Genomic DNA, 16005 nt, shown 5'->3' with positions numbered 1-16005 from the left:
TCTTTTGAAGAAAAACAGTCTCGTGAAAAAAATAAACTGATATTTACATTATTTTCATGCTTTAAGAATCAAAACAGATATTTACATATCTACCATTTTATTAGATTTATATGTACAACGGTATTGACTTCATGATTCTTTCCATTTATGACCTTTTTGTAAATAAATTTGTATAAAATCTGTGAAAGACAATATCAAGGGCATAAATGTCCATTTTAGACCTGCATATGATATTGTATGTTGAAAGGGAAATGTAACTACATTAATGGAAACTAAAATTTACCTAATTACCCTTTTATTATGTCATATTATATGTAAGCTATAAATTTAATATTTTTAATAAGTCACAGTATCATCCTTTACAATTTTACGTAATTTCCCTTTTATTAGCTTTATTAACAGAACTGTCCTTATTGTCTTTGGCAAATCTTCACAACGGTATTTTATTAAATTTACGATATGCAAATGAGGGAGAAAGAATGTTGAATTTCCGTGTATAAATACCTTTTTGTTTTGGTTTTTTCTCTGCCATCAAATTATAAAAATTATATCACATATGGCATTACACAAAAGATGTAGGTCAATGTTATATGGGCCTACAAAACAATAATCTCTATTATGACCATTCTATTGAGAAAAACAGGCCCTAAGTCCTGCCACCTTGGACCTTCGTTTATATGATATTGTATGTGAAAGGGCATAAATGTCCATTTTAGACCTGCATATGATATTGTATGTGAAAGGGAAATGTAACTACATTAATGGAAACTAATAAAAGTCAAAATAACTCATACAATGTTGCATATAAAAACTGCAAAATTCTTAATATTACGAATTTAGACGTACAGTGTGTGTTAGTTCAAGGCTTTATGTGACCCTTTTTTTTCCAACATAACAAAAGAAAACAGATATTTACATATCTACCATTTTATTAGATTTATATGTATACTATAGCATCTTATTTCCTAATTATGTCATTTTATATGTAAGCTATAAATTTACTAATTTTAAAAAGTCACACTGTCATCCTATACAATTTTACGTAATTACCCTTTTATTAGCTTTGTTAACAGAACTGTTCTTCTTGTCCTTGGTAAACTATGAATAATCATAAGTCATCATGCTTTTTAAAATTATTTTTATCAATTATTTATAGTAGTTCTCTATTATATAACAACTTATCTTCGTTACTACATTTGGTTTACAGCGTAATGGAAAACACCAACGTTACCATGATCAGTGACTTGACACTTGCACAAGATGACTACACGATCAAGGTTCGAATCATTCGTCTGTGGAAACAGATTCGTATGATTGGAATGATATTGATAGACGAAAGGGTATTATGGATTTTTTTAGTTTTTTGTTTTAATATTATTACTTTATACATGTTAAGTTATAATTATTTTTATGTATACTATAACTTATTATTATATTTTTTTCATCTATTTATAGGGCGCCAAAATTGAATGTAATGTGGATAAACCATTTTCATACCTACAAGGAAATAATTTGGAAGAATACGGTGATTACTACATTCAAAAACCCACAATAGGGTTAAATAATGGTGTTATAAAGTTTGTTGATGGTCCACATAAACTCTATTTCCAGTATAGCACTAAGGTTATTAAATGCAAAGACTTTTGTGGCCCCCGGAATTCCTTTGCTTTCATTGATTTCAAACAACTTCATTCTAATTCGATCCAAGCCAATTTGTCATTTGGTTAGTGTATTCCTAAAATGCCTTTGCTAATGGATTAACTTATCTAAATTTAATTTTTACACAATAACAGATACATCCTTACACTTTTCATTTTATATAATATAGATATTATAGGAAACGTTTTCCAATGTTTTCCATTGGAACCTCCAAAAGACAAACAGGAGCAGAAAATCACACTAAAAATGGAGGATTTAGAGTGAGTTTCATTCTTTATAAATATATTTAATATTGTAATGATGCTTTGTTTTTTAATTTTATTTCTTTTTACAGAGGACATGAAGTTTTTGTTACTCTATGGGGACGTTATGCAGATGAAATTGTTGCATATGTTTCAAAGCATCATGGTCATTTTGTAATGATTATTCAACTTGCTAAATTCAAGAAAATCCGAGGTACGTATTACCATGATACTAATTTGTAATATTTCTATTATCAAAATCTTGGTTTTATGAAATTGTTAATATTCATACAAAAATTAAAATATCCATTTCAGAGCGTCCATATGTCAACAACACCTACTTAGCTACAAAGCTTTTTATTGAGGACAACATTGTCGAGATAACTGCTTTCAAAAAAAGGTTTCATGAATTTTCCAAATGATTTGTCATTTCAACTCAATATTTTATTAACTCTTATTTATGATATATAATATTTATTAAAATTCTAAAAAAATAGTTTACAAGCAAGAAAAACCTCTTCGTGTTCTTCGGTCTCACGTGCATCGGGATCATCAATCATGTGTTCACTACATGATGATTTTCTTCAAAAGAACTCCTTTTACAAAATATCGACTATTCACGAATTGAATGAGGTACATAATTCATCCCCTGTTAATTTAATTAATCCAATACTATAATATTAATCAACCCCATATACACCTACTATCATAGGGAAATTGTGCGGTAATTCTTGGAACAATAAAGATGTTTGAAGATATGCGGACTTGGTACTATAATGCGTGTACAAAATGCAAGTCAAAGGTTATTTTAATGGATGTTCCAAATGAGGCGGTCAATGACTTGGACCGCTTTGAAGAGAAAAGGATGATGTTTTGTCCAAAAAAAGATTGCAAAGGCAAAGATGTTATTGCTGAACCAAGGTATGTAACAAATAAAAACTTAATATATTCTAATTCAATGATTTTAAATTTATTTTTAATGTTACAAATTTATGTTTATATATGTTCTTTTTAAGTTACATGATCAAAGTTCGAGTTCAAGGTTTAGTTGGAGTGGTCAGTCTTACAATGTTTGATCGTGAAGTAAGAAACCTTCTGAAAATATCTGCTGCTGAATTAATATCAAAATATGAAAGGGTATATGTATTTTATAATCAATACCATATTGCTAAATTAATGTTGTTTTTAAAACATTTATTTAATTCATATTGTTTACTACTAATTTTTTTAGTTCGACAACCCAAGTGACTTTCCAAATGAGTTGAGCGCCATGCTCAATAAAAAATTGGCTTTTAAGATCGTTGTCAAGACTTTGAATTCCTCAAAATTTGGTCGTTATTACAACATTTCCAAGATAACAGATAATTTCGACATTATTGTTGCTTTGGAAAACATTGAGAAAAAGAATATCACTGAACAGGTAAAAATACACCATAATTTGATTACTTTACTACATAATATTTCATAGAATCCTTAATGTAGCAATTTTTTTTTACCCGTAATATTATAGGATATGGATAATGATTCTGTTAATGCAGTTGACTCAGAATTTACATCTCAAGACACAGTGGGTTGTAAGGTAATCAACACTTTTATGTTTTATATATATATATATATATCATTTTCATTAATAATTTATCTTATTTTCTCTTTTTAATTTTAGGATGTTAATTCCCACACTGATGATAATACTCCTGTGTCAAATATTCCATCTGGTAATAGTACAAGTCCATCATCAGTAACCGCCACCAACAACCTCAATTCTCCACCTACAAGTGTCAAACGTAAACTCGTAGATATTTATGATCTTGATGATGATGTTTATGAATCTGCAACAAAACCTAATGCATCCCGTGTTGACAATGACAAAGCTGGAATAACAACCAAATTGTTGATTCCTAAGGTGGAAAAATGATCCTAAACAACAATCGTTCTTTGCTAATCATTGCTTTCTTCTAAGATATTTTTTTTATATTTCCTTCTTTTACTTGCATATTATTTTGGATTTCTAAATTTTTTGCTTGGTAAACTATGAATACTCATTTGTGTTATCTTTTACTTTTTTAATTGAATAACGGAATTGGGTTTTGGATGAAATTGTTATAGCTTCTACTAAACAACAGTATTGTTTTCTTTGTGTTTGTTCATAACAATATATGGTTTGATCCATTTTGGTTTAATGATTACCTTATTTTGCAAAGCAGATTATTATTGAATCAATGCAAAGTTTATATATATTTTTTATCTTTTTGCTGCATTTGTCCCTGATTATATAACTCTACTATTTGAATCCTTTTGTATGTTGAGGTGTTCTCATTTTGGCAATGAAAATATCTACAACGGTATTGACTTCATGATTCTTTCCATTTATGACCTTTTTCTAAATAAATTTGTATAAAATATGTGAAAAATGGAATCAAGGGCATAAATGTCCATTTTAGACCTGTATATGATATTGTATGTGAAAGGGAAATGTAACTACATTAATGGAAACTGAAATTTACCTAATTACCCTTTTATTATAAAAAATTGCGTTTATAGCAACCTACTTTCATTTAATACCAGCCTACACATTACTTTGATGCTTTCAGAATCAAAACTCATATTTAAATATCTATCATTTTATTAAATTTATATGTATCATTGCTTTCTTCTAAGATATTTTTTTTATATTTCCTTCTTTTACTTGCATATTATTTTGGATTTCTAAATTTTGTGTTTGGTAAACTATGAATACTCATTTGTGTTATCTTTTACTTTTTTAATTGAATAACGGAATTGGGTTTTGGATATTTCCTTGTGGTAGCTTCTACTAAACAGCAGTATTGTTTTCTTTGTGTTTGTTCATAACAATATATGGTTTGATCCATTTTGGTTTAATGATTACCTTATTTTGCAAAGCAGTTTATTATTGAATCAATGCAAAGTTTATATATATATATTTTTATCTTTTTGCTGCATTTGTCCCTGATTATATAACTCTACTATTTGAATCCTTTTGTATGTTGAGGTGTTCTCATTTTGGCAATGAAAATATCTACAACGGTATTGACTTCATGATTCTTTCCATTTATGACCTTTTTTTAAATAAATTTGTATAAAATCTGTGAAAAATGGAATCAAGGGCATAAATGTCCATTTTAAACCTGCATATGATATTGTATGTGAAAGGGAAATGTAACTACATTAATGGAATTTGAAATTTACCTAATTACCCTTTTATTATAAAAAATTGCGTTTATAGCAACCTACTTTCATTTAATAGCAGCCTACACATTACTTTGATGCTTTCAGAATCAAAACTCATATTTAAATATCTATCATTTTATTAAATTTATATGTATACTATAGCATCTAATTTCCTAATTATATCATATTATATGTAAGCTATAAATTTAATATTTTTAATAAATCACAGTGTCATCCTATACAATTTTACGTAATTTCCCTTTTATTAGCTTTATTAACAGAACTGTCCTTATTGTCTTTGGCAAATCTTCACAACGGTATTTTATTAAATTTACGGTATGCAAATGAGGGAGAAAGAATGATGAATTTCCGTGTATAAATACCTTTTTGTTTTGGTTTTTTCTCTGCCATCAAATTATAAAAATTATGTCACATAATTTTGACCTAATAATCTACAAAATAACTCATATAATATTGCATATATAAACTGCAAAATTCTTAATATTACGAATTCAAACGTACAGTGTGTCTTAGTTCAAGGCTTTATGCGGCCCTTTTTTTTTTCCAACATAACAAAAGAAAACTACAAAACAATACCCAACTAAATTACAACTTTATTTTACAAAATAATAATTCCATTACACCATATTAATTAAATTTATAGACTATTTTCATATTGTACATAATAGAATTTCTTCTTTACAAATTTTTTTCATATTGTACATTATAAAATTGATGAATTTTCTTAGTTTGTGCACTGTGGTGATATGCATGCTACTTAGCCACCAAATCAGTCGCATCCTTTACAGCATTCACAACAAGATCCTGAGCATTATCAAAAAATAAAATTATCACCATTCATACAAAATTTAATTATATATTTTTCAAATTTTAATAATACTAATAAAAACCTTTGGAATTATCAACAATCACTCATCAAATTCTGCAATCTCCAGCTGTTTGCGGGACCCCAAAGTTGTAGCTAGGTACTCCAAAGTTGTAGCAAGGAAGGGGTGCAGTTGATGCTGCTTTATCTGTGTGGACATTTATGCCCTTGTAGCAAGGTACTCCAAATACACATGGCAGTAATCGTATGTGGAAATTTATTCAACATGGCATAAATACATACCTAAATCGACAAAGTTGGTTACCATTGTCTATAACTTATCAGTACAATTATTATACACATAACTAAATCGACATTATTACTCACAAACCCTAGAACAAAGCCCTTTAACCCAAATAAATTTAGCCATACCGACGAATTAGCACCATCCCACATATCTTGCTAACTTTATGGACCCTCCATTTATCATTTTATCATTAATAAAAAGCGAATCATACAACTATGCATCACAATCTCATGAATATTAACTGAAAAAATCAAAACCAATTCGTGATTTTTAGAAACTAAATCTCTACAAATAAACCCAAAATAATGTTGTATTTTACTTTCTATTTACGCAATACTTCATAAAATATTAAGCCCTAAACTTAACAATAATCGATGATCAGAAAATTTGAGAAGCTAATCTCGAAGAAAAAAGATGAAACCCTAATTAAACAAAAAATACCTTTTGTTTTCGTCAACGACGTTGTTGCTGAACCCATCTCCGCTCCGATTAGTTTGTCGGCACCACCTCGGTGCTCAACATCATCCTGCACTTTAGTACACTTCTGCTACACCTGACCAGTTCTTCCATTTCATTGAATCGGAGACGGCTTCCTCCTACCGTGTCTTTTATTTACAGGTGTTATTCTCACACTCTCATTTTCTCTCTGTTTTAGTATTTAATCATTTAATGTATTCCTTATAAAATAAAGCAATTGTAATCTATCGGTCAAAAAGCCTATTATCAATTGGAGTAAAATACTTTCAATAAATAATTTATACACGGAAATAAAATATAAATATTTTATTTATTTAGTTTGTATATGATGTTGGGTTGGTTTATTTCGCAATTAAAGCTGGGTGATAATTACGAGTACTTGCTTGCAACCAATTTATTATAATATATTAATTTTTTTTATCATTGTTATGTTATAGTTGCATTTAGTTCATTATTGACAGCCCGATTACATCACTAAAATTTTATAAGTCGTTTATTTTTATACGTCATTCAATTAAGACACATGTGACCTTGAATCCTAATATCGCCGTTGTCACCAACAGGGTCGTGAAATTACTGAAATTGTCACCGGTTAACAGCGTTGCTACCACCGGAGTGCTCATCAATCCCTCTATCGTCTTTGCCCTTGCCTAATTTGTGCTTTGTCGATTATTATTAGTAAAGTTTTTCTATCTTTCTCGATCTCATTATCACTCTGTATAACTATCTTTCTATTTCTATCTTTTTGTTGAATATTATGGTCAATATAATTTTTTATTACATAAATTGCTTTTTGTTCTTAAGCTACACAGACGATATGAATTCAAATGAGCATAAAGATAAACGAAGACATATAAAATTATATTTGGAAAATAGAAGATCCAATCTTATGTCCACCACGTCAATTGGTAATTTTTTATATATAACCCAATTTACTTTTATTTTCAATCATGTTTTATATTTGACTTATGTTGTGCAAATATTATTTTATACCTTATGATGTATTATATCACATAACTATCACATCATGTAATAACACATTCTTAATATTATATATACATTGTAGGTATTCCTCAACAACATTCACCCCGTTCAACCAATTCTACATATGTTCGCATCGATAATGATAATGTCAATCCAAATATATCATATGCATATCAACATACAAATTTCCAATCTACTTCAACTTTTAATATTAAGAATCCATTGTCTGTTGCTGCCAAAGAGAACAGAAAACTTAGAAAATTATATTTGGATAAGAAAAGATCCAATCATTTATCCACAACGCCGTCTGGTATGTCTTTTTATTCCTATGACACCGGTTTTTATTGCATTTTAAACATATTTTATTTTATACACATTCCCCAAATTCTGAAATCCTATTGTCTTTTACCTATACTCTTCTATACATTACAATTTATATTTCATTAAGATATTGTTATAATTTCACACCTAATACCTAGCACGGTCAAAATTTATTTCAATTTTTTTAACATTGGTATTTCATAAATCCCTTATATAGTAGGTGTAATTATATGATTACATTTATTTTTTTATATTTTTCTTATTTATCTTATCTTAAAATAAATGTTATGTGTACTGTAACTTACATATTCTTTATTTTTTTACAGTCATTTCTAATATAACTACCAACATTCAAACACCATCATCAAACAAGTTGGCATATCATGGTGGTAACAATGAAAATGTCACCACAACTTCTTCATATGGATATCAACAAACACGTGTTCAATCTACTTCCAATATCTATATCGATACTCCATTATCACACAACGCCAAAGACAAACGAAAAGAAAGGAAAAATTATTTGGATAAAAGAAAATCCAATCACATATCCACCATGCCAATCGGTATATCATATATATCATCTTACTTCTTTTATTTTATCCATCTATAGTTATTATAAATATTTTAATAAATATTATGTTCTTATATGTGTTTCTTTATTATTCCATAATTAATACATATTTATATTAACATATATTACAATTATAGGTAATAATGGTCGTCATCAAGAACGTTTTGAAGACGCTTCTAATTTTACTACAAGAACTCCGTTGTCCAACATTACCAATGGTATAACTACGCTTTTATCCAGCATATTGTTTCTTACTATATATGGTATACATATTATTATAATATGTATGCATTTTTATTTTTTCATTTTTATCAATTTACTTTATAAATTTAATACTAAATATCATACTTTTATTTTTAGTCAACGGAGAATGTTCAGTCTTGTGTCGTGACATGAGACCTATGACTTCATCTTCAATCACTCGAGACTATTCCAACAATTTATTGCGCAAAAATATAAATAAAAAAAGGAAGTTTCTAAATACTACTCACATACCCATTTTCGACCTAACGTCAGAAGAAGAGTTTCGTGATCAACAAATCCATAAACTAACTTTAACTTCAGGTGCCACAAAAGGTAACATTTAATTTAAATTTATCATCCACCTTTCTTTATAAACTATTACTCATCTAAACATTAATTTAGTTCAAACTTTATCATACATTTTTATTAAACAGATTACTTGGACCATGGTGATCAGACTTTTGTGTGTACGATGTGTCATGCACAGTTATGGAGGGATGAAGCACGTAAAGGCAATGCTTCTGGAAAGAAAACTTCCTTTTCCCTTTGTTGTGGCAATGGAAAGGTCGAGCTTCCTCAACTAAAAGAACCGCCTAAAAATTATGAAAATCTCTTTCGTGTTGTTGATCCAAAAGGAAAAAATTTCATGAAGAACATCCGTCGATTCAATTCGATGTTTTCCTTTACTTCAATGGGTGGAAAAGTTGATTCTTCAATTAACAAAGGCAATGCTCCATATGTTTTTAGACTTAGTGGTCAAAATTATCATTGCATGGGAAGTCTTCTACCTATTGATGGATCGAAACCAAAGTTTTCGCAATTATACATATATGATACTGAAAATGAAGTTTCAAATCGACAACAAGCGTTCAGGTATTTCTTTATACGTTTTTTATAAACCATTAATTTTATATATTTCATATAATTATTAACTTGCTAAATTTTACATATAACCGTTATTCTTAACAGTACACAAAAAGAAGGCTGCACATCAACTTCTCATTCTTTTGATATCGAAATTATACAGTTTTTGAAGGACATGTTGGATTCAACGAATGAGTTGGTTAAGTGTTATAGAATGGTCAGAGATTGTTTTGATGAAAATCCTCATATAGATGTAAAGTTACGTCTTATAGAAAGAAGGCAACAAGATGGAAGGACATATAACTTACCTTCTGCTTCTGAAGTTGCTGCTTTAATTGTTGGTGATATTGGTGATGCAATTGATAACAGAGATATCATCGTAAAAACTAAATCAGGAAGTCTACAACGTATAAACGAATTACATCCTTCGTACCTTGCTCTTCAGTATCCACTACTATTTCCATATGGGGATGATGGATATAGAGTTGACATCCCTCACAGAGATTTTGATGATTCAACGAATAGCAAACGTCGTAACTGTACAATGAGAGAATTCTTTTCTTATAGAATTCAAGACAGAGTTAATGTTTTTTCATTAATTCTTAATTCACGAAGGCTTTTTCAACAATTTTTGGTTGATGTTTATACGATGATTGAAACTGAGAGACTATATTACATACGTAATCAGCAAAAAGTTCTTAGATGTGAATCGTATGAAACATTACGAAACGTACAAAGTGATGGTCGTACTGATATTTCCAACATCGGAAAACGTGTTATCTTGCCTTCTTCATTTACGGGTGGTGCACGCTACATGATGCAAAACTATTTAGATGCCATGTCGCTTTGTAAGTGGTTTGGATACCCAGATTTTTTCATAACCGTAACATGCAATCCAAAGTGGCCTGAAATTAAAAGGTTTCTTGCTGACACCACACTTAATCCCGAAGATAGGCTCGATATCCTTTCCAGATTATTCAAAATCAAGTTGAATTCTTTGATTAAAGACTTAAAGAAAAAAGCGTTATTGGGTCGGGTCCAAACAGGTACCTTATAATGCAACAATACTTTTTTATCATTATGTTTTTTATTATATTATAATATTATATTTATTTTAATAATTTACAGTTGTTTATACTGTGGAGTTTCAAAAGCGCAGTCTGCCTCATGCACATATATGTTTATTCATGCATTCTGATTACAAACTCCCAACTGTTGAACATATTGATCGAGTTATTTCGGCTGAAATTCCAAACAAAGAAAATGATCCAGAATTGTATGCACTTGTCAGTGAGTTTATGATGCATGGTCCATGTGGTTCTGATAATCCTAAATGCCCATGCATGATTGACAAAAAGTGTTCAAAAAATTTCCCAAAGTCATTCTTAGAAAATACCTCAGTCGATTTTGATGGTTATCCTATATATAGGAGACGTAATGATGGATCTTTTGTTGAAAAGTCTGGTGTTAGGTTAGACAACAGAAGTGTCGTTCCATATCATAAAGCCCTTTTGAAAAGATATCAGGCTCACATTAATGTTGAGTGGTGCAATCAAGCGGCTTCCATCAAATATTTGTTTAAATATATTAACAAGGGTCCTGATCGGGCTACTGTTGCAGTTGTTCAAAACAACGGAGATGATAATGATGATGTTTCTGTTGATGAAATACAAAACTACTATGATTGTAGGTATTTGTCTGCATGTGAAGCTTCATGGCGTATATTTGCATTTGATGTTCATTACAGATATCCTTCTGTTGTAAGGCTTCCATTCCATCTTCCTGGAAAACAAAATATTGTATATGGAGCAGACGATGATATTGAAGATGTCGTCAATAAACAATCGGTTTCTTCTTCGATGTTCTTATCTTGGATGAGCTGTAATGAACATAATGCTGATGCACGAAAACTTTCTTATGTTGAGTTTCCTACAAAATTTGTATGGAAACAGGAAGATCGTTGTTGGGAGCCAAGAAAACAAGGGTTTTCTATTGGAAGAATTCACACAGTCTCACCTAATTTGGGTGAAGCATATTTCTTGAGAATTCTTTTAAATAAAGTCAAAGGGCCGAAATCATTTGAAGATATTCGCAAGGTTAATGGACAAGTTTGTCCTACTTTTAGAGATGCATGTTATGCGCTTGGACTTTTAAAAGATGATAGAGAATATATTGATGCCATCGAGGAAGCAAGTCACTCAGGATCTGGTTATTATTTATGGTTTCTATTTGCAACTATGCTAAAGTCTAATAGTTTGTCTAGACCATATTATGTCTGGGAAAATACTTGGCAATACTTATCTGATGGAATTCTCTACAATCAACGAATAAGATTAAAGACTCCAGGTATTATTATTTTTTCCATTATTTACATTACACACGTTATTTATATATTTTTCATATGAATAATTATACAATTATTTTTAAATTAACTTTACTATTGTACAGGTTTATCACTTAATGATGATCAGATTAAAAACTTGACGCTATATGAGATTGAAAAAATTCTACTCCAAAATAGTTCAAGCCTAAGAGATTTTGTTGGGATGCCTTACCCTGATCATGATTTGGTATCTTCTACAAACAATCGTTTAATTACTGAGGAGTTAGATTTTGATATAACGATTCTACAAAAAGAATCTCATCAGCTACTTGAGTCATTAACAATTGAACAACGCTCAATTTTTGATGAAATCATGACAGCTGTTAAACAGAAAAAAGGAGGAGTGTTTTTTGTTTATGGCTATGGAGGTACTGGTAAAACTTTCCTTTGGAAGACTTTATCTGCATCTTTAAGATCTAAAGGTGATATCGTCCTAAATGTTGCTTCAAGTGGTATTGCTTCGTTGTTACTAACAGGAGGTAGAACAGCACACTCACGCTTTATAATTCCTCTAAATCTTACAGAGGATTCTTTTTGTTCTTTTGGGAAAGACAGTGATGTAGCCGAATTGTTAAAAAAAACATCATTAATTATATGGGACGAGGCACCTATGATTCATAAGCATGCATTTGAAGCCTTGGATCGTTCTATGAAAGATGTATTCAATTGTGATCTTCGTACCAACTCAAAGTTGCCGTTATGAGGAAAAACAATTGTTTTTGGAGGAGATTTTAGACAAATTCTACCTGTTATTCCTAACGGAAGCAGGCAAGAGATTGTTAATGCTTTATTATGTTCCTCTTACATTTGGTCAAATTGCAAAGTGTTAACATTGACAAAAAACATGAGGTTAAGTGTTCTCGCATCCAATATTCAAGAAACGACAACTTTTGCAAAATGGATTTTGGATATAGGAGAAGGAAAGGTTGGTGGTTTAAATGATGGAGAGACAACTATTGATATTCCTGATGATCTTCTCATTGTTGATTCTACTGATCCTATTGGTTCATTAATTGAATTTGTCTATCCTTCTATCGTTGAAAATGCCAAAAATCCGATTTATTTTCAAGAAAGAGCAATCCTTGCACCGAAAAATGAAGTCGTTCAAGAGATTAACGAGCGTTTGTTAAAATTATTTCCAGGAGCACAACAGGAGTATTTAAGTTCAGATAGTCTTTCACATGCAGATTTTGTTCATGATAACATCGATGAAACTTTATACTCCCCTGATGTTCTAAATGGTCTTAGACCTTCAGGTATGCCAATTCATAAGTTGGTATTAAAAGTCGGTGTTCCAGTTATGTTACTAAGAAATATTGATCAAAAATCTGGATTGTGCAATGGAACAAGGCTACGGGTTATTGCATTGGGCAAACGTGTTATAGAAGCTGAGATAATATCTGGAAGTAATATCGGAAACCGTACGTTTATTCCAAGAATGTCTTTGACGCCTTCGGATAAAAGGATTCCTTTCATATTTCAAAGACGACAATTCCCATTGGCTGTATGTTTTGCGATGACAATAAATAAAAGTCAAGGACAATCACTATCGAAGGTGGGGTTGTTTTTGAGACAACCAGTATTTACTCATGGTCAGTTGTATGTTGCATTGTCGAGAGTGAAGAGTAAAGATAGATTAAAAATATTAATATTAGATAAAGATGGTAAACTTACCAATAAGACATCTAATGTTGTATTCAAAGAAGTCTTTGGAAATTTGTAATTCATAAAAATAAGTCTCATTATTTCGATGTTTGTTTTTATTATCTTACCTACTTATTCATCATTTTGTTTTTTATATTTAACAATTTTTATTTAATCAATGTTAAATGTTTATAACATTATTGTCATCATCATTTTATAAATACGTACGTTTTTTTTATTTATTTATACTTCTAAATAGTTAATTTATTGTTTATATATTTTTTGTCTTTATGTTAAATTAATACTACAAAACATGTAATGTTTAACAAAATATATTAATTTTTTTTTAAAAAAAAATAGAAACATCGAATTTTCGTGAATGGATAGATAATCATATATTCATATGCGTTTTGATTATCAATATTAAAAAATTTAGTCAACCAAAAGGAATAAAAAAAAACATTCTGATTGATCAATTGAGGTTTTGAGGTTATAGCAGCATACCTGGTCATAAACATAAGAGGGGAGAGAGGAGAGAGAAAAGGAATAACAGAGGCAGGTGGAAGATCAGTGACATGTGCTTACATTGTCGTGTTGTTGTAGTGATGGTCGACATTAGTGAGGAAGGCAGATGGTGGTATCATTGTGTTCCTGTGACAAACCACAGACCGAAGGTCGTTCATAGGCTTAGGTGCAAACATCGGCGGTTAAAAACGCAGAAATGCAATTGTGACGGCAGCAAGCACATATATCATTTGATTCAAAACATGAAATTTTGCAATTTTACAAATAAGAAGATGGGTAGAAAAAAAATCAGTGATGGTGAGCGGGGTTTTTGGAGGTGAAGCTAACCTAATATCAAATCCTTTCTCTCTTAGACTCTTCTGAATATCATCGATTCACGATTTATGTTTCTTTTGGCTTCAGCTCTTCATATAACTTCCATTCATGATTCCTATTAAATTGGAATCGAAACTTGATAAGATTTAAAAACGAAACCCATAAGAGATTTGAATAAAAATAGAGTTGGTCAAACAAAACCCTAAAAATCAGAAAACCATTTTAACAAACAAAATGCTTGAACTAAAGAGAAGATGTCCATAGGGAGTTGATGGTGATAATATCACACACACACACACACTTTGGTGAAGGAGATGGATGAAACAGATATTTACAACGTGGGATTGGAATAAAGCAACAAAACGAAAATGAACAAAAATTGCTTGAATGATAGCAGCAGCGGAAGGACAATCGTAAAGAGATGCAAAGGGCTAATTCATGAAACCTAAATAATTAGGTAAAACTGAATCGGAAAACATACAAATTTAACACCAATCCTGCTAATTTTCAGGAGCATCCCGATAATTTGGGAGCTGATTTCCTGGACTATAGTTAACAAGCAGCAGAATTGAAGAGTACAAAAGAAATGGGAAAGGGGTATACAATAGGCGAAGGGAGTTTATGGAAATTCGCGTTGAAGACTGAGCGGGAAAATAAGCTTTGGAGGAGGCGGAGAATTGCCACGTGGCAAAAATGGTTTTATTTATTAGAATAAGGTATATATATATATTAGTTTATAACCGAGAGAACCATGATTATAAAATTAATTAAAATTTCATATTAAAAAATCAATTATTTTAAATAAATTATTACTTAGGAGATATTTTTTAGTTATATAGAATTATAATCGTTGATTTAAATAAATAAATGAATTATATCATCTTATAAATATATTCCTTTTATTTTATTTTTTAATCTAATGTTATTAAAATATAATTAAAGTGAGAAAATTTAAAATGAAGAATCAATTATTTATTTAATGTAATTAGAATGAGAAATTTAAATTTGAAAATTTGAAATGGATAATAAATTATTAATTTAATGTAATTAAAATGAAATTTTAAAATTTAAAACGAGTAATTAATAGGTTGACAAGTGGCATGATAAATGATATATAATATTAATGAGAAGTTCTAATTCTATGCCACTTGTTGATATGAGATAAACTTATTCTTTTATTAGAATAGGGATATATATATATATATATATATATATATATATATATATATATATATATATATATATATATATATATATATATATAGGTAATGGTTAAAATTAGAATAAAAAAAGATTAAGAACCTAAGAACCAACTAATTAAGGGAAATTCTTGTCAAAACACGGAATGGTATAAGCTGTAATTCTCACGAAGCAAAAAGCAAAAAGCAGATCTGATATGTTCGTTCTCTTTGTTTCTTCTTCATCACTCCAAAAAAATCCCCAAACCTTCAT

At 29.8% G+C, this 16005-nt stretch overlaps 2 protein-coding genes across 2 annotated transcripts; both read left to right on the top strand.

The window, feature by feature from the left end:
• The first annotated feature begins 1211 nt into the window (after positions 1-1211).
• Positions 1212-12772, top strand: LOC145015955 (uncharacterized). Its single transcript, XM_078974420.1, has 20 exons — positions 1212-1340; positions 1456-1577; positions 1794-1919; positions 1994-2115; positions 2217-2301; positions 2399-2534; positions 2614-2822; positions 2918-3038; positions 3133-3321; positions 3412-3480; positions 3565-3791; positions 7505-7608; positions 7767-7994; positions 8332-8571; positions 8717-8797; positions 8940-9155; positions 9257-9695; positions 9792-10732; positions 10815-12032; positions 12135-12772. The coding sequence occupies exons 1-20, from the start codon at positions 1212-1214 to the stop codon at positions 12770-12772; spliced, it is 5640 nt and encodes a 1879-aa protein (XP_078830546.1).
• A 141-nt stretch (positions 12773-12913) lies between these two features.
• On the top strand, positions 12914-13792 carry LOC145015954 (uncharacterized). Its single transcript, XM_078974419.1, has one exon. It carries the CDS (start codon positions 12914-12916, stop codon positions 13790-13792), a length of 879 nt encoding a protein of 292 aa, XP_078830545.1.
• The last annotated feature ends 2213 nt before the right edge of the window (positions 13793-16005 follow it).

Source organism: Lactuca saligna, chromosome 9 (genome assembly GCF_052625555.1).
Source record: "Lactuca saligna cultivar CGN05327 chromosome 9, ASM5262555v1, whole genome shotgun sequence".
Classification (NCBI taxonomy): domain Eukaryota; kingdom Viridiplantae; phylum Streptophyta; class Magnoliopsida; order Asterales; family Asteraceae; genus Lactuca; species Lactuca saligna.
Note: the sequence above shows the minus strand (reverse complement) of the source record. Positions and strands in the feature narration are given on the sequence as shown.